This window comes from Chelmon rostratus, chromosome 23, assembly GCF_017976325.1.
Source record: "Chelmon rostratus isolate fCheRos1 chromosome 23, fCheRos1.pri, whole genome shotgun sequence".
NCBI classification, from domain to species: domain Eukaryota; kingdom Metazoa; phylum Chordata; class Actinopteri; order Chaetodontiformes; family Chaetodontidae; genus Chelmon; species Chelmon rostratus.
Window position 1 is genome coordinate 4,707,606 of NC_055680.1, and position 25,299 is coordinate 4,732,904.

Here is a 25,299-nt window from a genome sequence, read left to right on the forward strand (position 1 = left end):
TTGTATCAAAATAAGCAAATAAAAAAAGACCCAATACAGCTCAACTATCACTGCAAAGCCTGTTTGAAGTACTTAAACTGCTCATCACATCACATCTTTTCAACAAGCGTGAATGAAATCACCTTAAACAAAACCAGTATAGATGAAACATGCCCAGCTCTACTGCCTAACAGTGGAGTACACACATTCATTATTGGTGTTGTCTCTCTGTCTTCTTGATCTTTTGGCCTTGAAATCCCTGAAAGCAGCATAATGGAGGTTGTCTGCATCTTGGTAACCCTGGTAACAAAAAAATATGCTAATGAATCACAATACAGTACGTGAAAGACATAAGAACGAAGCCCACAAAATGACAGATTTTTTAATCAGTAAACAGATAATATTCACCTCTGCAGTCGTTGTGATAGGAGCTGAAACTCTTTGAGAGTCTGGAAACAGGAAAAGCTCTTTATTTGAGACCATCCTCAGTGAATACAAGCGGTCAGATAAAAACGGTACCTGTTACCTGTGCATTGGCAGCTGTTTCTCGTCTTCATCTTGTGCACTGAGACAGCCAGCAAAACAACCAGGATGGTGGTGAGCACCAAAGCTCCACCCAACAGCAACACGAGGGAGATGGGAGAATTCACCTCATCTGCTTATAGCCAAACATCAGACATTACAAAGTAGTAGAGCCAAGCGGATGAATGGGCCTGGCTGATACGTCGGCTTATATTATCTTAGCTACTAGCTTCTCCACCAGAGAGCACTGACAAGATGATTTTTGTAAAATGTAAAATGTAAAACATCTATGGATAAAAGAATAATCATATGAATGAAGATTGTGTATGATCAAAAAAAAAACAAAAAACAAAAACCTATAGTTAACCCTATAGTTACTTCCCTGCTAGAATTTTGCAGAACTTACCTTCAAAGTCCAGCTTGGTCCCGTTTCCAAACACGATGTGTCCACATGAGACAACAGCACAGTAGTAGATCCCAGCATGAGACAGATTCAGGCTCTTCATTGGCAAGTTGTAGACACAGGTGTGTGTTTGTGTGTTGGGTTTCCTCTCACACTGATCATTCCTGCCTCCATGGGTGTAAATGAGTCCTGGATGAGGTTCTTCAAAGATTTTGAACCAGTAAACACTGTGTTCTTCATCACAGGTCCCAGTGTGTACTGTACAGTTCAGAGTCTCAGAGCCTCCTGGCTGGATGGTGTCAGATGCTGACTGATGGACCAAGGTTGGGATGTTCACACCTGAACCCTTTACACTCACAGTATTGCGCCCTGCAAATTCAAACTTGAATGCATTGCAGCTTATGCAGTAATAAGTGGCTGAGTCTGAAATTTGCAAATTTGAGATCGTCAAGTGATTTTTACCATCCTTAGTTTCCAGTGTGAAGCGCGGATTGTTCATGAATTCATTAGTCAAAGTGCCACGTTTCTCATGTTTATAGAAGGTAGAGATGAGACGTGGTTTCTGTCCCAGAGTTTGTTTGTACCAGAAAAACATTGCTGTTACGTCACCTCTGAAGAAACATCGTAACGTCACGCTGTCCCCAACATTAGCTGATTCAAAACCACTTTTTTGATGCACAGACCCAGGAAATTGAAGATTAGTTGTCAGAGCTGAATAGAAAAAAGACAAATTAAATAGAAAATTAATGCAATGATAGAAATGTATCATGGTGACCACAAATTATATCGACAGTGGCAATACATCTGTAAGGATAATGCATTTGCAAAAGTCCAGACTTACCTATTCTCCACGAGCAAACACAAGACAGATACAAAGCAAACTTGAGAGGTGTCATTGTGATCGAGATATCTTGATGAATGTAGAGGAAATCCATACATTCTCGACTCTTAGAGAGAGGACTGTGTTTGATTGGCTAACAAGAAGTGACACAGATGTCCTGTTTTGGAAACAGCGTTGTTCAGTGGCCCCCTCCATGCCTATTTTGGTCCTCGAGTGAACATGTCTGGAGAGAGAGCTGCTCGAACCACAATATTACTCGTAATCTTGGCTAAAATTAGTAAGAACAGAAACAATTTGGTGAAGTCTCGTATTGCTCAGCAACAGGTGTTTAGAGAGGGTTTTGAGAACCAATTACATGAACAAAGACATAAAATATATGATCGGACATTTCCTCTCAGATTAGTGTCAAACACTGAAAAGTAGAGACAAGAGATAGTTCACATTTCCGGAGAAGTACTGAATCTCACTTATGATACCATATGAAAGTCATTTGTTCTACTACACCAACCCAGACAAGCATATCTGATTACAGCTAAATTCAACATGAGTGCAAACTCTGAATCCTGATTTTCTTGTGTAGTTGTGAAGAGGTCTTTAATCCACCGCAAAAAGACTTTCTGATGATATAAAGGTTTACTAAACTTTGAGGAACTGAATCTTTCTGTGTGCCCATCCCTCATCCGTTCCACTTTGACTTTACTTTGCCTTTTGATGTAATGTCGAACACAGCCTGGTCCTTGTCATTACCCCAACAAATCATCTCTTTCACAAGGAGGAACACTTCTGACTTTATTTTAATGAAGCAAGCTGTTTGCATTAAAGAGTTAACACATTTTTCAGGGCGGAGATCAGTCTTCCTGTGTTCAAACTCTGCTATTACTTAAGTTTCCACTCAGCGTGCTCACCACAGGAGTGAGTGTTGGCTAGATTGAAAGATGCAACTGCTAATGTTCCTGCTGAGAAAAGGGTATGAGTTGATCTTTGTAAGGATTTCATATCTGTAATACCTGCTGATGTCTTCTTCGACTACTGTCTACTTCTTCTTATTTGGTTGAAAATATTGAGTTTGCACCAGCCATGCATTGACCATCAGCGGTGGCATAGCTGAGATAAGATGCAATTTATTAATCCCCAGCTGGGGAAATTTGGGTGTTACAAGCAGCAGATAATGGAAGTTGGAAAAAAAAATAGCAACAGAAATCAAGAAATACAAAATAAAAGCTGACTACATATGGATTTTATATATATATGTGTGTGTGTGTGTGCGTGCGTGCGTGTGTGTGTGTATATTATCCAAAGGGCAATGTGAGAAAAAAATATGTATATATATATATATATATATATATATATATATATATATATATATATATATATAATAGCAGCGGCTCGTAGCTCCCGTGTTTATGTTTTTGTTTGTTTGTTTTACTCGCTTCCACGTTCACCACTCTTCTGGAAGCTCTGACACAGTACAGCAGGTCTGAACTGTGGAACTTTAGAGTACAGTTTGGACTCCACACACCCCCGAAACTGGACTTTATTCCACCGGAGCTGCTACGGACCCCAGAGCCCACCACCATCCCCCCGCTCGTCAACTTTTACAGGGCCACAATTGAAAGCATCCTCTGCCTCAGTGTGACAGTGTGGTATGGCAGCTGCACGGCACAGGAGAGGAATCAACTGGCACGGGTGGTTAAAACTGCACAGGGCATCGTGGGCTGCCCCCTTCCTGACCTAGACTCTATATATGAAGGCCGGGTCAGGAAGAGGGCGAGATCCATCGCCATGGACCCCAGCCAGACTGTTTGTACCGCTTCCATCAGGAAAGCAGTACAGGAACATCCGCACCACCACCAACAGACTGAGAGACAGCTTCTTCCCCAGACCTGTCAGAGCTATCACCCCCAGCAGCCCCTCACTGGAGTGAGAGACTGTGAGGACTATGAACCACTGCACACCGCACTTTACACCTACACCTGCACCTTCTGTGTACATTTAGGTACACACATGCTGAACTAAATGGTCAGCCATTTTGCACTATATACATTTTAGTATATATTTTTTTCAGCTGCTGTAGAGTATAGTATATTTTATGCTGCTGCTATATTTTATGCTGTGGTATATTTTACTGTTTATTGTTCTAGTATATTCTTATTGCCTTAGTATATTTTCATTCCTGGTATATTTTTTATTGCATTTACACATATTTTTATCTGCATGTTAGTTTAGTTTATTCTAGTATCTATTATTACTTTCTTATATTTTTTATTGTTTCTAACATGGGGTTGCAATACAAATTTCATTGACATGCTATGCTCAGTGATAATAAAGATGATCTTGATCTTGAATCTTGAATCGGATGAATCGGACGAACAGCTAGCAGCTCAATGTCTCTTATGCAGCGCTGCTCCTTTGCACTAACACAAATGGAGTGCTCGTGTGCAGGACAAATGTGGGCTTCAAGTATTTCGTTCAAAGAAGAAGATGCGAAGAAGAGGGTGGTGTGTTGTTGTAACCCAGCATCATAAAACTACAGCTACGCTGGTAGCTTTGTTAGGCTGTACATTGGCACAATGGGAGCTACAATAACACATCTTTGTTTAGCATGTTCGCATGCTAAAATTTGCTGGATACAGGTGACAATGGCAGGAATTAGTCTAGCAAGTGGTTGTTCATAAATAAAATGCAAACATGTGTTTGATGAAAAAAAACAAAACCTGTTGATGGCACTAAAGAAAAGAAGGACCACCAAACTGATTACAATTCAGCCTGAGGGGAAGGTGAATATGTGCCCCAAATGTCACGGGCCATGGTCGCTGTTGAGAAATTGCACTCACAACCACAAATGTGAACCTCATGGCAGCGTAAGACGGAGTGACAGGGGATCACCGAGGTCAGCAGGATTCAGCCTCTGAAAAGTCAGGGGAGGCCATAGGGGTCTGCACAAAAACAAATATTAATCTGATCCAGTTTTAAAGAGCTCAACAATTATTGGACAAATACGGTGAACCAACCAACATGCAATCCCCACAGCCATGCCAACGTGGCAAAAAAAAAAAAAAAGTACTGTCCTTGCAGTGGTTATTGTTGTTGTAGCATGTAGTGAATGTTGCTTGGAAATTACATGGGGATGTGAATTGTTTCAGCAGCTTCTCGCAAGCACATGGACTGTGGCCGCCATTTGGTTGGGTTGGTTTGATCTGTCAGGCAGAAACACAAAATTCAGACTAACAGCCACTCCCTCAGCAAGCCCTGTCTTCAAGGCTTTTGACAACACAGCTGCGATACACTCTATAGACAAAAACAATAGTAAAGCTAATAGGACTAGATGTTTTAATCCCTTGGTAAGTAGGTAACTCTCGTTTCGTTGATTGAAACCCACGAAGTCTCCAGAGGGCTCAACAGTGTACCCAGCGTCCCAGGCGCACCCCCCTCCATACCATACCCTCTATGATCCTCGATGGACTCTGCATGGCAGGGCTGTCCTTCTCCCTGGGCCAGGTGTATGCCTGGCCGCATACCATCTGTCGCTATCTTGGTGCCCAGTTGTTGTCGTTTCTCTTTATCCAGAGCCAGTTGCTGCCTCTTTCAGCAGTACTTGACACGGTCTTGATTGCCTGTTGAAGGGAGCGTCCCCTCACCCCCACTTTCCTCAGCAGACTGATGGTAGATGTTGCAACGAATCCCCTGCATCCCACTTCTACTGGGAAGATGGTGGTCTTCCAGCCGTTCTGGGATGCTTCTGCTGCCAGGTCAGCATATTTGTTTTTCTTTCGCTCATACGCCTCTTCAACCCCATCTTCCCATGGTACTGTCAGCTCCATGACATAAACCAGCTTTGCTGATGGAGACCACAGGACCATGTCTGGCCAGAGTGTTGTAGACGCTATTTCTGGGGGAAACACGAGCTTTTTGCCAATGTCCACTTCCAATTTCTAATCTCGAGCAGACTGCAGGATGCTGGCATCCTTTGGTGTTGTTTGGTGTTCTTGAGATTGGCCTGGTGGTACAAACTGTAGGAAGTGGACCTTTCCCGTTGCTGTTTGTGGAAGCTGATTTGTGGTGATTCGCTTCTGTTCCAGTGTAGATGCCAGTTCTCTGAGTACTTGGTTATGTCTCCAAGTATAGCGCCCTTGGGTAAGACTTGTAGTGCATCCTGACATGATGTGCTTAAGGGATGCTGATGCTCGACACAGGGAACAGGCTGGATCTTCTCCATACCACATTTTTAGATTTTCAGGGGAAGGTAACAGGTCATACGTTGCTCTGATGGTAAAGCTCAGCCGTGCTCCCTCCATCTGCCAGATGTCACGCCAGCTGAGACTTTTCCTCTCTAGGCTCTCCCAGTTGGTCCATCTCCCCTGCCTAGCCATGGAGACAGCTTTGGCATGTCGGTCTACCTCCTCCTGCCTCCTGACTTCCTCTACCACAAGCTGTCTCTTCTGCGCTGGTGTTGCTTGGTTAATGATTGACAATAAACACACAAAAAATAACAAAGATTATGATTAATTATTTTATTAAACCCTCATTTAACATTTGGATACGGTTCTATAGATATAATCTGTGAAAACAGTCTGGGTACTGTGCATGAAAACAATGCAGTGACTTCCTGTTTGAAACCACCAAGACAAAGAAAGCGGAGTTGCCTCGAAAAGTACATGAGACAAATATATTGAGAGCAAATGTTTGACTGCCGACCACACAGAGGCTCAAAAGGATCCTCACATCTCGGCCTCATCATGTAAAAATGAACAACCTGCAAAGATATCTGGGAGAGGCATTTATCAGAACACTTCAGGTGTACACTCACTATCTGACAGACTGGTTCCAGGCATGTTCACAGTGTGTTTTCAGAAATGACATGATGGAGAGTCTTGTTGGCGCTCTGCTATGAGACGGCCGGCCCTGCTGAGTCACATCTGTATCAATGGTGCTTGATGTTTGCAGAGGTTTGCTCTTCAATATCAGAATATATAGTGTGTGAAAGCACTTGAGGTGTGTTCATGCTCGCTGCCTTATTGGTGCTGTGTGTTTTATATGCTTGTTTATTTGCTTTTGGAGGAACCAGAGAGAAGGACCCAATGAGCATCTCCCAGTCAGTGGGCGGGTGTTAAACAGAGGGGCGTGGCCTGTGATGGCCTGTTTCTATGATACACACTCTCAGTGCTGAAGGCTTTTGCTTTGTGAGCAGTGCAGCACAAACAGACATACAGTCTCTCTGCAGCTCCTCCAATGCGGGTAGAGATTTAGTTTTAATGCTCATTTTCCAGAGTGAACGTGCTCTCAAGTGCCTGAGCCCACAGGCTCCACAGACATGAGTTGTGTGTGGTTGTGTTTGGACGTTGTAAAGTCCAGTTATAGTGAGAATAGAGAAACTGCACATGTGACAGCACAGCTCATACTGTATCCAGACGGCTTGTTTGATGAAAGCAAAGTTTTATTAGTTGACTGCAAGGCGACACTTTACATGCAGTATATTGTGGTGAAATCTGACAGCAAAACTCCAATATAAGATATGGTACAGCTTGATAGACATATTCATCATCCACAGAAACAAAGAACAGTTGAAGTATTTGCAGCTCCTACTGCCTCACACTTGAATACACACAATCATTTTGTCTGTCATCCTTCTGTCTTGTCGTTCTGTTGATCCTGTGCTCACACTAAATCCTGCTGTAAAATCAAAGCTGTATGAATATCAACTTGCGCAGGAATAAGTAGCAAAATCTTAAATTCGTAGATCTGTAATGTTCAAGTGATTGTGACCAGTTTCAGTGTCCAGTGTGAAGTTTGGATTGTTTTTAAATTCATCATGAAAAATCTTTTTTTTTTTTAATATTTGTAGTAAGTAGAGATGAGCCTTGGTTTCTGTCCCAGAGTTTGTTCATACCAGTTAAACCAGTTAAACTCTGCATCACCTTCACAGAAACATTGCAAAGTCACATTGTCACCAACATTTGCTGAAACAAAACCACCCTCTTCAAGCTCATATGTGGATGATTTCAGATCACCTGTCTGAGCTGAAGAGAGAAGAGATCCACAAAGAGCAGATTGAACTTCAAGCAATCATAGCATTAAATCTGTGACTGAGCATCGCTAAATGTTTGTAAATGAATATTTCATTTTGATTGTTCAAATGAGTTCTTTGATCATATTAAAACAGTCTGGGCATTAGAGTTATGCTGTGTGACTACTGTTCATGAAAACACTGCAGCGACTTCCTGTTTGAAACCACCAAGACAAAGAAAGAGGAGTTGCCTCGAAAAGTATGTGACCAAAGTGTATTTAGAGCTAAACTGTACTCATTTGTGTTTGTGGTGTACAATGAGCATATTTACAGTAAACAGCCTGTGAGGAGCATCATGCATTATTAACACACTTGGGTCGGGCACATGTGATCAGACAGATTAGCTTGAGCCTCATGCAACGTCGCACCTTGATGCTTCTGGATGTTTCTGAACAGCCTAAACTCGCTTGACGTTTGCAAAGCCACACCGATTGTGTCCCACTGACTCTGAGAGAGTGCTGCTGAGGGTTTGATCTGCTTTCGATTTACTAAGTAGCCACAAACAACGACCAAATGGCGTGGGTTGTGTGGAGGGGGAAACGCTACACATACACAGAATGTCAATGATGACGGTTTGCTTTGTGAAAGAATAAAGGCCCTCATGACTTTAGTCGCGGGTGCTGGCTTTGTTTTTCTGTTTATTTTCCTCTATAGAGGACCTGAGGCCACAATCACCACAGGCATCAGTTATGTGTGGCTGTGTGTTGGAGCATTGTCAGCTACTGTCAGTGCAGTGAGAGTGGAAATATGGCACCTCCATCACATCAAAGAAACCTGGCTTAACTGTAGCTGAAGGAACGTGTTTAATTGGTGCTTTGCAACATGAATGTTTACATTCAGTACGTGGAGTTGAAATCTGACAAAATGCCCACTTGTAGTAACACAGACCCAACATGAAACATGCTGCAGTTCTACTGCCGAACACTGAAGTACACACATTCAGTCCAGGTGTCGTCTCTCTGTCTTGTTGATCTGTTGGCTGTGTTGGTCCTTAAAGCAGCATAATGGAGGTTGTCTGCATCTTGGTAACTCTGCTAATAAAAATCATTGTAACATTTAATCAGCATAAAAATACACATGGCTTGTCTGATGCTTGCTTGTACGTATTGTACACATCAACAGCAACACCTGTACAATACAGTGATCACACTGATATCACAGCACTGAGAAAATAGCATCACTGTGCTTTACAAAAAGGCCATTTCTACAACAGGAACTAAATGACCAAGCTTCTACTGACATACACATATGCTGTATGATATTTCACTGACATATATCCAAAACATTCAGCTTACATTTGCACAGGTGTTGCTTCTTTCATCCTCTATGTATTGTTGTTGTACTGTAATATATATTTTTAGTGCTGTTGTGATTCAGAAATACTCACCACTGCATTTGGAGTCAAGGCAGCTGAAGATCTTGAGTCTGGTTCAGAATAAAAACAACAAAAGCCTCAAAAGCCACTGAGATGGTGGTGAGAACACTGGTTCTTCTAACTTGTTGATTTTCTGACAAACCATGAAATAAATAAATCTGTTCCCACAGTGTGTGGAAGAGATCAGCATGATGGAACATGTTGATCTGTGACACTCCTGTCTTGATTTGGTCGGTTTTCTAATTCAGATCAACTTCAAAAGGATGCTCCTCCAGTTTAAAGCACATAAATACACACTATCAAAGGTGATGAATGGAAACTGGTCTACCTGTACACTGACAGCTGTTTCTGTTCTTCATTGTATATGCTGCATACGCCAGAAAAACAACCAGGATGGTGGTGAATGCCAGAGCTCCAATCAAGACATACACCAAGACAAACGACTCCACCTCATCTGCAGATCCAGATTCAGAGACATTACAGAGCTGTAGAATATTGAGGAGGTAGTAATTATAGCTTCTGTATAGATGACACATCTGCTTTCATGCTCCTCACCTTCAAAGTCCAGCTTGGTCCCGTTTCCAAACACGATGTGTCCACATGAGACAACAGCACAGTAGTAGATCCCAGCATGAGGCTGATTCAGGCTCTTCATTGGCAGGTTGTAGACACAGGTGTGTGTTTGTGTGTCGGGTTTCCTCTCACACTGATCATTCCTGCCTCCATGGGTGTAAATGAGTCCTGGATGAGGTTCTTCAGAGTGTTTGAACCAGTAAACACTGTGTTCTCCATCACAGGTCCCAGTGTGTACTGTACAGTTCAGAGTCTCAGAGCCTCCTGGCTGGATGGTGTCAGATGCTGACTGATGGACCAAAGCTGGGATGTTCACACCTGAACCCTGTACACTCACAATAATGCTCTCTGTAAACTCAAACCTGTATGAATAGCTACTTGTGCAGTAATAAGTAGCAGAATCTGAAATTTGTAGATCTGTAATCTTCAAGTGATTGTGACCAGTTTCTGTATCCAGTGTGAAGCGTGGATTGTTTTCAAATTCATCACGAAAAATCACATTTTTGTTATATTTGTAGTAAGTAGAGATGAGCCTTGGTTTCTGTCCCAGAGTTTGTTTAAACCAGTAATACTTTGTCAGAACTGTCCCTGTACAAAAACATTGCAAAGTCACGCTGTCACCAACATTTGCTGAAACAAAACCACCCTCTTGAAGCTCATATGTGGATGATTTCAGATCAGTTGTCTGAGCTGAAGAGAGAAGAGATCCACAAAGAGCAGATTTAACTGATGATCAAAATCTCCAGCAAAATGTTTCATCGTATTCAATAGTCACAACAGAAAACTTACCTATTCTTCCCGAGGACAGAAAAGTCAAATACAAAGCAAACCACAGAGTCTTCATCGTGTTCAAAATGCTGCGTTGAATGAAATGGATCTCTATATGTTCTCCACTCTTCAGAGAGAAGACTCTGATTGGCTGTTGACAAGAACCACCTAATTTCCTGATTTGGAGCCAATGAACTCATGATCAGTGCTGCACTGAATGCATTAACAGCGTAAAGAGGTGTTTGTAATGAAAATGATTTATCATGCACACACATTTAAAATATGTCCTTTAATGATGTCTCCAGTCTCATTTTTTGAAGCATCAATATTTGTTGTTGCTCTACAACCTTCACACTTTAGCAGCTGCAGCTAATAGAGGAGCATTTTGCAGACTTTGAATCTTCCATGTGTCAGTCATGGTGAGCTGTGTCTAATAATTGGTGCCACTGTTCTCTGCAGTGATTTTCACTATGGACTGTCAGATGTTGCTGTCAGTGTCCTGCACAGACAGACAGACAGACGGACACTGTGTGGGACAACTGGGGGCTGGAACATTTGTTTCAAAGATGAACTGAAGGGAAGAACCAGTGCCATGCTGTGGTTGTTACGGGCACATGTTGCTAACGCTGCTGGTCACATTAACTTGCTGTATGTTCGTTGGCTCACCTGCTCCTTCCCAAACATATCTTGGCTGACACAACAGTAAATGGAAAACCTGTGTGCTGGTGCAACTGTCAGGCAGAAATACCAGGTTCCTGTGGGTGGACATGAGACGTTTAGGCTAACACCAACGTGAGCACATTGATCCTGAAGAACGACTGGTCCTGAGGATTTCTGCCAATATGACCCATATTACACTGTGCTCTTAGTGAACAACACTGAAATAATTGTGTGCATTTTCACAAACATGACAGAATTACTTGCTATTATTTCACCAGTTCAGGACAACTCAGAGCTTTTAGGACTTCAAGTGACCATGATACAAAATCTGTGACTGAGCATCACGAAATGTTTGTAAATGAATATATCATTTCGATTGTATAAATTATTTCTTTGACCAACCGTCTGGGCATTAGAGTTCTGCTGAGTGACTACTGTGCATGAAAACACTGCAGCGACTTCCTGTTTGAAACCACCAAGACAAGGAGAGCAAAGGGTGCTATAAATGTACAAGACCAAAGTATATTGAGAGCAAATGTTTGACTGTTGACCACACAGAGGCTCAGCAACACTGTACCTATTTGTGTTTGTGGCATACAATGAGCATATCTTCAGTAAACAGCCTGTGAAGAGTATCATGCTTTATTAACACACTTGGGTCAGGCGCATGTGATCAGACAGATTTGCTTGAGCCTCATGCAACATCACACCTTGATGCTTCTGGATGTTTCTGAACAGGCTCAACTCGCTTAGCGTTTGCAAAGCCACACCAATTGTGTCCCACTGACTCTGAGAGAGTGCTGCTGAGGGTTTGATCTGCTTTCGATTTACTAAGTAGCCACAAACAACAACCAAATGGCGTGGGTTGTGTGGAGGGGAAAACACTGCACATGTACAGACTGTCAATGATGACGGTTTGCTTTGTAAAAGAATAAAGGCCCTCATGACTTTAGTCGCGGGTGCTGGCTTTGTTTTTCTGTTTATTTTCCTCTATAGAGGACGTGAGGCCACAATCACCACAGGCATCAGTTAATTTAAACACAAGATACTTGTGCTCAAAAAGAGGATTCATTCTCAGTGAAGAACCTTGGAGCTCTAATCTGCCTCTATACATGCCAAAGAGCAGTGATTCCTAACACGTCTCTGGGGGTCATCAGGTGGAAACCTCCCTTCAACAGTGTTTCGCCTACTTAGTCCCACTACACCTCCAGGAGGTTAGGCAGTGAACTCCGGCGTCCCAGAGTCACCCCCCCTAGTGCCAGTTCACACTGCTCCTACACAATCCAAACAGCACCGCCACATTCAACTGACCCAGAGATGCTCCAGGTAGTGGCCAGTACCGATACTACCATTTAACTATTGCTAATGCTAACCGCTAAGAAGAACAGAAGAAGACAATACAGTTCCGATGCTACCATTTACCTAATGTTACGTGCTAACCGCTACCTGCTAAGAGGAACAGAAGAAGACAATAAAGCTAGATTCACCTATACTGTTAATGTTAATTGCTAGCTACCAATACTAACTGCTAAGATACTATCATACTCTCACCGCTTTAGCTATTGTTAGCTGCTACAATGCTACCACAGGCCTAGATGCCACATGTAACTGCCGATTGCCACACTACCATCATCTGCACCTGCCTCTCACCAACTGCACCAAAAAAGCGGGGTGGGAATACAAACCCTGGTTCGGGTAGGGGGTAGAAAATAAAGAGGTAGAGTCAAAAGATGAAAGTAGGGATTGGATACAGACCCTTGTTCGGGTAGGGGGTGGAAAATTTAGAGGGTGCTGAAGGTGGAGGCCTAAACCACAGACTAGATTTAACAGCCTCTTCTAACATTTCCTTCAAGAAGCAACAAACCCTACCATTTCCTTCAAAAAGCAAACAGAGCAGGAAAACAAACCCTAACATTTCCTTCAAGAAACAAACAAAACAGGAAAACAACCAAAAAGATCAAAAAACAAGCCAACTCTGTATCTTACAACGCAAACTCACCTGAACAGGCCGCATGGTCCCAAAGAGAGACTCTAGCTGGCCACACCTCCACCTTATCTAAACTTCCTCTTCCTGGTTCTCTTCCTATTGGCAGAGCGAGAAGATGGGGCGGGGAAAGCAGAGCAGAGGAGAGGTGTCTTGTTCAGACTTTAACCTCTTCTCCCGCCGGGTTAGGCATGCATGTCCTCTGCCCCCCCCCCCCCCCCCCCCCCCCCCTCACTGTCCCTATTTCACCCCCCAACTACTATTATTTCTCCTGATCCATATCCACTGACTAGACCTAGCAGCCTCATCTGACATCTCCCTCACTGTCTTCCTTAAATTTTGCCCATTTTGCACTCCCAGCTCCCTCAACAGTGAAACAGCTGACCCTGCAACAAAACCTCTACACCCCACTTCAACCGGACAGACCCTGGTCTTCCATCCCCTCTGCTCAGATTCTGTCTTTAAATCTGCATACTTAGTCTTCTTCCTTTCATAAGCTGCCTCCACTGAATTTTCCCAAGGGACTGTTAACTCAATAAAAAACACAGTCTTTTTACTCATGGACCATAAGACAATGACCGGCCTCAGATTACTATAAACTATTTCCTGGGGCACAACTAGCTTTCCTCCCAAGTCGACCTGCATTTGCCAATCATCAGCCCCTACCAGGCAGCCACCTACCTGCCTTCTCCCTGACTTAGCAGCTCTATTTTTCTCCCCCTCTCGAACAGCTTCTCAGCACCTGATTATGCCGCCATGTATACCGGCCTTGTGATAAGCTAATTCTACAACCTGACAAAATGTGCTTTAAACTTGCTGTACCTGAGCAGAGTGGGCACGATTGATCGCCCTGTACCCAGAGACTTAGGTTCTGCGGGGTTGGCAACACATCGTATGTCGCCCCTATCAGAAATTTAATACGGCCTTCCTCCATATTCCACAGGTCCCTCCAACTAAGTTTCCTCTTCTCAACACCTTCCCAATTCAACCATTGTCCCTGTTTGGCTTGACCAACTGCTTTTGCCCCCCTTAACAACTCCTCCTGCCTACGCACCTGTTCCACTACAAGCTTTCTTTTCTCCTTTAGACCTGCTTTATTCCACACTGGTTTGCCTGGGCCAAGCCCCAAGCCTCCCCGGCCAAATTGAACATTTCCTACTATTTCTGCATGCCTAAGAGCTGCCTCTGCCTCCTGCACTGCTGCCCTTGGGTTCCATTTCCTCCCCCCAGAAGGATTCGGAACCACATTGCTAACTAACATGTCCTTACTCCCAGATAATAAAAGTTCTGTCCTAACCTTAGTGCATTTAAACTCCTCTGTTAGACTGGATACTGGCAGCTGAAGCATTCCTTTCCCATACAAAGCTACATCGCTTAAGCACCTGGGAGCACCCAACCATTTTCTAATATAAGAGCTAACTAGCCTTTCTATTCTCTCTGCTACAGATAATAGGACTTCATATACTGACATTGGCCACATTAACCTAGGATACAAGCCAAACTGCAAGCACCACAACCTCAGTTTTCCTGGGAGCCCTGATTTATCTATTCTCTCCAGCCCTTCTGCAACATCCTTTCTAAATTGCACAACCTGTTCAACATCATTCAGGTCTACATTGTACCACCGTCCTAGACTCTTAACTGATTTCTCCCTAATTGTTGGGATTTCCTCACCATCTATAGCAAACTTCCTATCACTTACTTTCCCTCTGTATATTGAAATACTCCTTGACTTACTAGGCTTAATCTTCATACTAGCCCACTTGAGATTCTGATTGACTTTATCTAACAACCTCCTTGTACATGGCACTGTTGAAGTTAGCAGTGTCATATCATCCATATAAGCCCTAATTGGTGGAAGACGCATTCCATTCTGCCGTCTCTCTCCACCTACGACCCACTTGGAAGCCCTAATAATTACCTCCATAGCCATTGTGAAAGCTAGCGGGGACACTGTACATCCTGCCATAATACCAACCTGGAGAAGTCAAAAAACACGATCCTCACTGTGTTAGCAGGGCTCTCCAGGTAGGAAAGAGCGCAATGGAGCAGGGGATGATAGCGTCGATATGTGAATTGTAGGGGGTCCAGCTCGCTGCTCACCAGGTGACGGAGGTGATTAAGTATAATCCTTTCCACAGTCTTCATCAGGTGGGAAGTTAAGGCTACAGGCCTGAAGTGGATGGGCTCCCTGGGATGCACAGTCTTTGGCACTGGAACCACACAGGAAGTTTTCCACAGGGCAGGAACTCTCTCCAGGCTGAGGCTCAAGTTGAAGATGTGCTGAACAACTCCACAGAGCTGATCTGCACAAACCCTGAGCAGTCTGGAGCTGATGCCATCAGGGCAGGTAGCCTTCCTCATCCTTGTCCTCTTGAGCTCCTTACTCACCTGATCTGCTGTTATGTCGAGGCTGGATGGGGACAAGGGGGTGGATCCTGTTGGGTGAGGTGGGGGGCTGGGTCCGTAGTCTCGGATTAGAGGGGGGTGACTTCCACACAGAAGTTAATGTAGTCTGTGATGCATGTTGTAAAACTGTCAATGTCCTCCCTGTGAGGGATCCACAACACTTCCCAGTCGGTGGTGTCAAGGACTCATGAAGAGCTATAAGCGTCCTTTGTGTTTGCACACAGTAAATCCAGTGTTTTGTTGTCTCTGATGTGGCATTTGACATACTGGGTGAAGGTGGGGAGAGTTGAAGACAGGGAAGCGTGGTTGAAATCTCTAGAGATAAGGAGGAAGGCCTGGGGGTGCGAAGTCTGCAGCTGGGGTATCATGATGGCATGCGAGAGATCCCTCGGCAGGTAATACGGCCGGATGCTAACAGCTAGCAGCTCAATGTCTCTTGTGCAGCGCTGCTCCTTTACACTAACACTGGATTACACCATCTCTTGTTCACAAAACATCGCTATGCCTCCAACCTTCCTATTACCGCACTCCGTTGTTCGCCTGTCCGCTGTCAGCAGATGAAAATAATCCAAAGCGACATGCACGTCCAGCGTGATTTCGTTCAGCCATGTCTCCGTGAAGCACATGACGCAACACTCCCGATACTCCAGCTGCAGTCTGGTTAGCGCCAATAGCTCTTCCATCTTGTTCGGGAGAGATCCTTCATTCCCCATAATAAGAGACAGTATGGATGGTTTATATCGTCTTCTCTTGTCCTGGCACTTTGCTCCAGATCCCCTTCTCCGTCTCCATATCTCCGCAGGGATCTCAGGTCTTTCCACAGGGAGTACGTCGGTGTTGCACAGCGCTAACAGCTGGTCCCGAGTGCAAACAACAACGAAAAACACAAAAGAACACACTAAAACAAAGGAAAGCCGTTGGAGCTGCTATAACTAGCTGCTACTCATGGGGCGCCATCTCTGCATCCATCTGCAAATAGCTGTTGAGGTGTTTCACATTAATGGTTATTCCAGGAACAGTTTGCTGATTTGCAGTCTTACATGTATCAGTCATAGGAGTTGCATGACTATTATATCCATAGTTCGCACCATTTTTTGGCAGTTTGTGTGACAGCTTGTTGCCAGTGGCAGCACAAATGGAGTGCTCGTGTGCAGGACAAACGTGGGCTTCAAGTATTTCGTTCAAAGAAGAAGACGCGAAGAAGGTATGTTGTTGTAACCCAGCATCATAAAACTACAGCTATGCTGGTAGCTTTGTTAGGCTGTACATTGGCACAGTTGGAGCTAAATTAACACATCTTTGTTTAGCATGTTCGCATGCTAAAATTTGCTGGATACAGGTGACAATGGCAGGAATTAGTCTAGCAAGTAGTTGTTCATAAATCAAACCCAACATGTGTTTGATGAAAAAAAACAAAACCTGTTGATGGCGCTAAAGAAAAGAAGGACCACCAAACTGATTACAATTCAGCCTGAGGGGAAGGTGGATATGTGCCCCAAATGTCACGGGCCATGGTCGCTGTTGAGACATCTCACTCACAACCACAAATGTGAACCTCATGGCAGCGTAAGACAGAGTGACAGGGGATCACCGAGGTCAGCAGGATTCAGCCTCTGAAAAGTCAGGGGAGGCCATAGGGGTCTGCACAAAAACAAATATTAATCTGATCCAGTTTTAAAGAGCTCAACAATTATCGGACAAATACGGTGAACCAACCAACATGCAATCCCCACAGCCATGCCAACGTGGCAAAAAAAAAGTAATGTCTTTGCAGTGGTTATTGTTGTTGTAGCATGTAGTGAATGTTGCTTGTACATGGGGATGTGAATTGTTTCAGCAGCTTCTCGCAAGCACACGGACTGTGGCCGTCATTTGGTTGAGTTGGTTTGATCTGTCAGGCAGAAACACAAAATTCAGACTAACAGCCACTCCCTCAGCAAGCCCTGTCTTCAAGGCTTTTGACAACACAGCTGCGATACACTCTATAGACAAAAACAAGTTAATGATTGACTACACACACAAAAAAATAACAAAGATTACTATTAATTATTTTATTAAACCCATAGATATAATCTATGAAAACAGTCTGGGTACTGTGCATGAAAACAATGCAGTGACTTCCTGCTTGAAACCACTAAGACAAAGAAAGCGGAGTTGCCTCGAAAAGTACATGAGACAAATATATTGAGAGCAAATGTTTGACTGCCGACCACACAGAGGCTCAAAAGCATCCTCACATCTCGGCCTCATCATGTAAAAATGAACAACCTGCAAAGATATCTGGGAGAGGCATCTATCAGAACACTTCAGGTGTACACTCACTATCTGACAGACTGGTTCCAGGCATGTTGACGGTGTGTTTTCAGAAATGACATGATGGAGAGTCTTGTTGGCGCTCTGCTATGAGACGGCCGGCCCTGCTGAGTCACATCTGTATCAATGGTGCTTGATGTTTGCAGAGGCTTGCTCTTCAATATCAGAATATATGGTGTGTGAAAAGCACTTGAGGTGTGTTCATGCTTGCTGCCTTATTGTTGCTGAGTATTTTATGTGCTCATTTGTTTGCTTTTGAAGGAACCAGAAAGAAGGACCCAATGAGCATCTCCCAGTCAGTGGGCGGGTGTTAAACAGAGGGGCGTGGCCTGTGATGGCCTGTTTCTATGATACACACTCTCAGTGCTGAAGGCTTTTGCTTTGTGAGCAGTGCAGCACAAACAGACATACAGTCTCTCTGCAGCTCCTCCAATGCGGGTAGAGATTTAGTTTTAATGCTCATTTTCCAGAGTGAACGTGCTCTCAAGTGCCTGAGCCCACAGGCTCCACAGGCATGAGTTGTGTGTGGTTGTGTTTGGACGTTGTACAGTCCAGTTATAGTGAGAATAGAGAAACTGCACATGTGACAGCACAGCTCATACTGTATCCAGACGGCTTGTTTGATGAAAGCAAAGTTTTATTAGTTTACTGCAAGGCGACACTTTACATTCAGTATATTGTGGTGAAATCTGACAGCAAAACTCCAAAAAAAAGATATGGTACAGCTTGATAGACATATTTATCTTCCACAGAAACAAAGAACAGTTGAAGTATTTGCAGCTCCTACTGCCTCACACTTGAATACACACAATCATTTTGTGTGTCGTCCTTCCGTTTTGTCGTCCTTTTGATCCTGTGCTCCCTCAAAGCAGCGTAATGGAGGTTTTCTGAATCTTGATCATCCTGCTGATAAAATATCATTTAATCAGCATAAAAATACACATGGCTTGTCTGATACTTGCTTGTACGTATTGTACACATCAACAGCAACACCTGTACAATACAGTGATCACACTGATGTCACAGCACTGAGAAAATAGCATCACTGTGCTTTACAAAAAGGCCATTTCCACAACAGGAACTAAATGACCAAGCTTCTACTGACATACACATATGCTGTATGATATTTCACTGACATATATCCAAAACATTCAGCTGACATTTGCACAGGTGTTGCTTCTTTCATCCTCTATGTACTGTTGTTGTACTGTAATATATATTTTTAGTGCTGTTGTGATTCAGAAATACTCACCACTGCATTTGGAGTCAAGGCAGCTGAAGATCTTGAGTCTGGTTCAGAATAAAAACAACAAAAGCCTCAAAATCCACTGAGATGGTGGTGAGAACACTGGTTCTTCTAACTTGTTGATTTTCTGACAAACCATGAAATAAATAAATCTGTTCCCACAGTGTGTGGAAGAGATCAGCGTGATGGAACATGTTGATCTGTGACACTCCTGTCTTGATGTGGTCGGTTTTTTAATTCAGATCAACTTCAAATGGATGCTCCTCCAGTTTAAAGCACATAAATACACACTATCAAAGGTGATGAATGGAAACTGGTCTACCTGTACACTGACAGCTGTTTCTGTTCTTCATTGTATATGCTGCATACGCCAGCAAAACAACCAGGATGGTGGTGAATGCCAGAGCTCCACTCAAGACATACACCAAGACAAACGACTCCACCTCATCTGCAGATCCAGATTCAGAGACATTACAGAGCTGTAGAATATTGAGGAGGTAGTAATTATAGCTTCTGTATAGATGAAACATCTGCTTTCATGTTCCTCACCTTCAAAGTCCAGCTTGGTCCCGTTTCCAAACACGATGTGTCCACATGAGACAACAGCACAGTAGTAGATCCCAGCATGAGACAGATTCAGGCTCTTCATCGGCCAGTTGGAGACACAGGTGTGTGTTTGTGTGTTGGGTTTCCTCTCACACTGATCATTCCTGCCTCCATGGGTGTAAATGAGTCCTGGATGAGGTTCTTCAGAGTTTCTGAACCAGTAAACACTGTGTTCTCCATCACAGGTCCCAGTGTGTACTGTACAGTTCAGAGTCTTAGAGCCTCCTGGCTGGATGGTGACAGATGCTGACTGATGGACCAAAGCTGGGATGTTCACACCTGAACCCTTTACACTCACAATGAATCCTGCTGTGAATTCAAAGCTGTAATAATCGCCTCTTGCGCAGTAATAAGTAGCAGAATCTGAACTGTGCAGATCTGTAATGTTCAAGTGATTGTGACCAGTTTCAGTGTCCAGTGTGAAGCGTGGATTGTTTTTAAATTCATCATTAAATTTCCCATTTTTGTCATATTTGTAGTAAGTAGAGATGAGCCTTGGTTTCTGTCCCAGAGTTTGTTTATACCAGTTAAACTGCACTGCATCACCTTCACAGAAACATTGCAAAGTCACGTTGTCACCAACATTTGCTGAAACAAAACCACCCTCTTCAAGCTCATATGAGGATGATTTCAGATCAGCTGTCTGAGCTGAAGAGAGAAGAGATCCACAAAGAGCAGATTTAACTGATGATCAACATCTCCAGCAAAATGTTTCATCGTATGAAATAAAGTCACAACAGAAAACTTACCGATTCTTCCCGAGGACAGAAAAGTCAAATACACAGCAAACCACAGAGTCTTCATCGTGTTCAAAATGCTGTGTTGAATGAAATGGATCTCTATATGTTCTCCACTCTTCAGAGAGAAGACTCTGATTGGCTGTTGACAAGAACCACCTAATTTCCTGATTTGGAGCCAATGAACTCATGATCAGTGCTGCACTGAATGCATTAACAGCGTAAAGAGGTGTTTGTAATGACAAGATAAGATTAGATAAGATAAAAATTTATTTATCCCCAGCCAGGGAAATTTGGGCTTTACTGCAGCATGTGAAAGCAGTGAGAAGAAAAATAGCAGCAGAGGTAGAGAACTTTTGAAAAAAAAAACAAAGTACAAAATAAAAAGCAGACTATATATATGTCCATATTACACAAGCTAAATGGAATTTGACCACATAAAAGAAAAATATAAATCTGAAAAATATGAAAAACTGTGTATTGCCCCAGTAGCTGTGGAAATAAAGAACAATGTAAGCTGCCTTTAGATTAAAAATAAAAATTAGTGTTACTGCTATTGCACAGAAGAATAAAATATACAAAACAGTAAATGAAATGTAATATTGCTCAAAATGTAAAAGGAAATATGTAATATTGCTCAAAATGTAAAAGGAAATATGTAATATTGCACAAAATGTGTGGATGTGAGCGTAATTTGTCAAACAACATCAACACAGTCTTATGTTAAGTGGTGCTGGAGTTGAATAATCTGACAGCTGATGGAATGAAGGACCTCTGGTAGCGTTCCTTCTTACACACTGGATGCAGCAGTCTGTTACAGAAGGAGCTTCTGAGGGCCCCCACTGTGTCATGCAGGGGGTGGGAGGGGTTGTCCATGATCGATGTCAGCTTGGCTAACATCCTCCTCTCACCTACATCCTCAGTGGTGTCCAGAGGGCAGTCCAGGACGGAGCCAGCTCTCCTGACCAGTTTATTAAGTCTCTTTGTGTCCCTCTCAGAGCTTCCGCAGCCCCAGCAGACCACTGCGTAAAAGACTGCAGATGCAACCACAGAGTCAAAGAAAGTCCTCAGTAATGTCCTACATACTCCAAAGGACCTCAGTCTTCTCAGGAGATGAAGACAACTTTGGCCCTTCATGTACAGGGCATCAGTGTTAGTGGACCAGTCCAGTTTATTGTTGAGGTGTACACCCAGGTATTTGTACTCCTCCATGATCTCAATGTCAAATCCCTGGATGCACACCGGTGTAGTCTGTGGTGCTTTCCTGCGGAAGTCTATCACCATCTCCTTGGTCTTGCCGGCATTGATGTGCATGTGGTTTAGTCCACACCAGTCGACAAAGTTAGCCATAACTTCCCTGCATTCCAAATCGTTCCCCTGCGATACACATTCAACGATGGCTGTATCGTCGGAGAACTTCTGGAGGTGGCAGCTGAATGTGTTGTGTCTGAAGTCCGATGTGTAGAGGGTGAAGAGGAAAGGCTGCTATCTGCCACATCTGACACACAGTCGCGAAGCCTCTCATACTGTGGTCTGTTGGTGAGGTAGTCGATGGTCCATGCAGCCCGGTGACAGTCTGTTCCGGCACTTTCCAGCTTCCCCCTCAGCAGTGATGGCTGGATCGTGTTGAAAGCACTGGAGAAGTCAAAAAACACGATCCTCACTGTGCTACCAGTGCTCTCCAGGTGGGAAAGTGAGTGATGGAGCAGGTAGATGATAGCGTCTTCCACACCAATGCCTGGTCGGTATACGAACTGTAGGGGGTCCAGCTCGCTGCCCACCAGGTGACGAAGATGGATAAGTATGATCCTTTCCAGAGTCTTCATCAGGTGGGAAGTTAAGGCTGCAGGCCTGAAGTGGATGGGCTCCCTGGGATGCACAGTCTTTGGCACCGGAACCACACAGGAAGTACTCTTAGTGAACAACACTGAAATAATTGTGTGCATATTCACAAACGTGATAGAAATACTCGCTATTATTTCACAAAATCTGTGACTGAGCATCGGCAAATATTTGTAAATGAATATATAATTTCGATTGTTCAAATGATTTCTTTGATCATATTAAAACAGTCTGGGCATTAGAGTTATGCTGTGTGACTACTGTGCATGAAAACACTGCAGCGACTTCCTGCTTGAAACCACCAAGACAAAGAAAGCAAAGGTGCTATAAATGTACATGACCAAAGTATATTGAGAGCAAATGTTTGACTGTTGACCACACAGAGGCTCAAAAGCATCCTCACATCTCTGCCTCATCATGTTAAAATGAACAACCTGCAAAGATATCTGGGAGAGGCATTTATCAGAACACTTCAGGTGTACACTCACTATCTGACAGACTGGTTCCAGGCATGTTCACAGTGTGTTTTCAGAAATGACATGATGGAGAGTCTTGTTGGCGCTCTGCTATGAGACGGCCGGCCCTGCTGAGTCACATCCGTATCAATGGTGCTTGATGTTTGCAGGGCTTGCTCTTCAATATCAGAATATAAAGTGTGTGAAAATCACTTGAGGTGTGTTCATGCTCGCTGCCTTATTGTTGCTAAGTATTTTATGTGCTCATTTGTTTGCTTTTGAAGGAACCAGAAAGAAGGACCCAATGAGCATCTCCCAGTCAGTGGGCGGGTGTTAAACAGAGGGGCGTGGCCTGTGATGGCCTGTTTCTATGATACACACTCTCAGTGCTGAAGGCTTTTGCTTTGTGAGCAGTGCAGCACAAACAGACATACAGTCTCTCTGCAGCTCCTCCAATGCGGGTAGAGATTTAGTTTTAATGCTCATTTTCCAGAGTAAACATGCTCTCAAGTGCCTGAGCCCACAGGCTCCACAGACATGAGTTGTGTTGACAGGGATCTCCTACTGCCTTGCCAAGGACCAGATACTGACTGGATCAGGGTCAAATTATAATTCTTTGCCTAATATTTAACTCTTAATAATATCACTTATAATCTTATAAATTCAAAATCTTAGGAGAAATCAGCAGTTCTTTAAAAATTGCACAGTCTGGAAAAAGAGTGGGAGTCCAGAAGAGTTGAGTCCAGGGAGCTTTATTCTCTTCACAGATGAAAAAGCCCAGGCAAGTCCTGCCAAACAATGCCCAAATTCTGTTCTGCGCATCACCTTTTATACATTTGTCAGGGGGCTTGGCCATACAGTTTGGCCACATCCTGTTTATCAAGTTACATCTTTACACTGATTTTATTGGTGTTTTCATAGAGGGAGGTCTTCCCCTTTAATGCATAATCAATAATCTCTTACCTAATTTCTACTGGTAATTTTCCACTGTAGCCTTTGGGGATTTTCCACTGAGATCCCTCTGGCTTCAGTATCTATTGGGATCTTAGGAACTTTCCAGATTACTGCTTTGTACTAAGTTTAGCAAGTTATCTCTATTCTAGTGTTTTTATTGGTGTCTAGCCAACTCTTAGGACATTTTTTAAAAAAATTTATAGAACAGAACATAGGCCAAGCAAAACAGAGATAGTACTAACTAAACAGACATATGACTCACTAAGTAAACGGAGATTTCACTAAATAAACAGAGATGTGATTTCTTAAGTATACAGAGTTAAGAGTAAAGATAACATGTTCAGAAATCCTCTTCATGTGCCTGTCTCCCCCATGCCCCTGAGCACAGAGTGAGCACAGAGTGGACAGAGTGGAGTGGCACAATCTTGTCTTGCAACCCTCAGATCTGACACTACAGTGTGTGGTTGTGTTTGGACGTTGTAAAGTCCAGTTATAATCAGAAGAGAGAAACTGCACATGTGACAGCACAGCTCAAACTGTATCCAGACGTGTGACGGCGGGTGCAGAGAGAGACCCAGGAGCGGAAACGGAGAAGGTTAACAAAAGTTTATTTTGCAACAACAGGCAATAACTGAAACAATCGCTGGCAGCGTGAGGTCCAAACAAAACACGAACTCAGAGAGGTCCAGAGAGTGCTGGGCTGTGTGGGCAAGGGAGGCACTGGAACAAAAAGAGAAGAGACAAACAATTAATCAAAAAAGTTCAGCAAGCTATCAAAACGTACTATACCACAGGAGACTGAGACCAACTGATACCACGGTACGTGGAAGTATACTCTGGCGTCGAGGAGTCACTCCGCAGAGGTTAAATAGGCGTCCTAATCTCCTGAAGTGAACTCAGGTGTGCCCAAACACTCCTCGACGCATCGGGGGGGAAGGGAGCCTCAGGAAAACAAAACGTAAAGTTACAGCCCACAAAACAGAACACAGGAAATGGACCTTCAAAATAACAGCACAGACAATACCAACCGCCACAGTACCCCCCCCTCAACGAACGCCTCCAGGCGTTCTACCCGGCTTGTCCGGGTGAGCGGCATAAAAGTCCCGAAGGAGAGAGTCATCCAGAATGAGTCCCCTGGAGACCCAGGAACGCTCCTCTGGACCGTAACCCTCCCAATCCACCAAGAACTGGAAACCACGGCCGCGTGGACGGACATCCAAGATCCGTGACACCGTGTAGGCGGGATGACCATCAATGAGGCGGGGGGGAGGTGGGGCGGCGGCCGGCGGGCTGAGCTCGCTGGAATGCACCGGCTTTAACAGGGAAACATGGAAGGTGGGGTGGACCTTCATAGAGTCTGGTAGCTTGAGCCTGACGGCAGACGGATTAATGATCTTCAACACCTCGAAAGGACCGACAAAACGGGGAGAGAGCTTACGTGACTCGACATCCAACGGAAGATCCCGTGACGACAACCACACCTGCTGACCCGGTCGGTACTCGGGGGCGGAGACGCGGCGAGCGTCGGCCAGCCGTCGGTTCCTCTCCGTGGAGCGGGTGAGAGCAGC

The 25,299-nt window shown here is 43.9% G+C and overlaps 3 protein-coding genes across 4 annotated transcripts; all 3 read right to left on the reverse strand.

Moving 5' to 3' along the window:
- On the reverse strand, positions 1 to 1,602 carry LOC121626545. The gene is made up of 4 exons (XM_041965117.1): positions 908 to 1,602; positions 506 to 637; positions 388 to 428; positions 1 to 279 (listed from the first exon to the last, which is right to left on the reverse strand). Exons 1-4 carry the CDS (start codon positions 1,497 to 1,499, stop codon positions 160 to 162), a joined length of 885 nt encoding a protein of 294 aa, XP_041821051.1. The 5' UTR covers positions 1,500 to 1,602; the 3' UTR covers positions 1 to 159.
- A 6,813-nt stretch (positions 1,603 to 8,415) lies between these two features.
- Positions 8,416 to 10,601, reverse strand: LOC121626901. Its single transcript, XM_041965645.1, has 5 exons — positions 10,547 to 10,601; positions 9,740 to 10,447; positions 9,513 to 9,638; positions 9,197 to 9,234; positions 8,416 to 8,840 (listed from the first exon to the last, which is right to left on the reverse strand). The coding sequence occupies exons 1-5, from the start codon at positions 10,599 to 10,601 to the stop codon at positions 8,721 to 8,723; spliced, it is 1,047 nt and encodes a 348-aa protein (XP_041821579.1). The 3' UTR covers positions 8,416 to 8,720.
- Positions 10,602 to 18,547: 7,946 nt separating this feature from the next.
- On the reverse strand, positions 18,548 to 20,547 carry LOC121626902. Of its 2 annotated transcripts, none has more exons than XM_041965647.1 (5): positions 20,493 to 20,547; positions 19,687 to 20,391; positions 19,460 to 19,585; positions 19,144 to 19,181; positions 18,548 to 18,794 (listed from the first exon to the last, which is right to left on the reverse strand). In XM_041965647.1, exons 1-5 carry the CDS (start codon positions 20,545 to 20,547, stop codon positions 18,675 to 18,677), a joined length of 1,044 nt encoding a protein of 347 aa, XP_041821581.1. In that variant the 3' UTR covers positions 18,548 to 18,674. The 2 variants fall into 2 exon arrangements, with proteins under 2 accessions (XP_041821581.1, XP_041821580.1); XM_041965646.1 differs by having other exon boundaries at positions 18,548 to 18,797.
- Positions 20,548 to 25,299: the final 4,752 nt, after the last annotated feature.

What these genes read in the sequence shown, in the direction of transcription:
- LOC121626901 (XM_041965645.1), bottom strand. Translation starts at nt 10,601, where the DNA reads ATGAAGACTCTGTGGTTTGCTTTGTATTTGACTTTTCTGTCCTCGGGA. An exon ending in TCTGTCCTCGGGAAGAATAG is followed by an intron (nt 10,448 to 10,546) that starts GTAAGTTTTCTG and finishes TTCTCTCTTCAG; the next exon opens with CTCAGACAACTGATCTGAAA. An exon ending in AAACAGCTGTCAGTGTACAG is followed by an intron (nt 9,235 to 9,512) that starts GTAGACCAGTTT and finishes ATTCTGAACCAG; the next exon opens with ACTCAAGATCTTCAGCTGCC.
- LOC121626545 (XM_041965117.1), bottom strand. Translation starts at nt 1,499, where the DNA reads ATGTTTTTCTGGTACAAACAAACTCTGGGACAGAAACCACGTCTCATC. An exon ending in GACCAAGCTGGACTTTGAAG is followed by an intron (nt 638 to 907) that starts GTAAGTTCTGCA and finishes TTTGGCTATAAG; the next exon opens with CAGATGAGGTGAATTCTCCC. An exon ending in CTATCACAACGACTGCAGAG is followed by an intron (nt 280 to 387) that starts GTGAATATTATC and finishes TTTTGTTACCAG; the next exon opens with GGTTACCAAGATGCAGACAA.
- LOC121626902 (XM_041965646.1), bottom strand. Translation starts at nt 20,547, where the DNA reads ATGAAGACTCTGTGGTTTGCTGTGTATTTGACTTTTCTGTCCTCGGGA. An exon ending in TCTGTCCTCGGGAAGAATCG is followed by an intron (nt 20,392 to 20,492) that starts GTAAGTTTTCTG and finishes TTCTCTCTTCAG; the next exon opens with CTCAGACAGCTGATCTGAAA. An exon ending in AAACAGCTGTCAGTGTACAG is followed by an intron (nt 19,182 to 19,459) that starts GTAGACCAGTTT and finishes ATTCTGAACCAG; the next exon opens with ACTCAAGATCTTCAGCTGCC.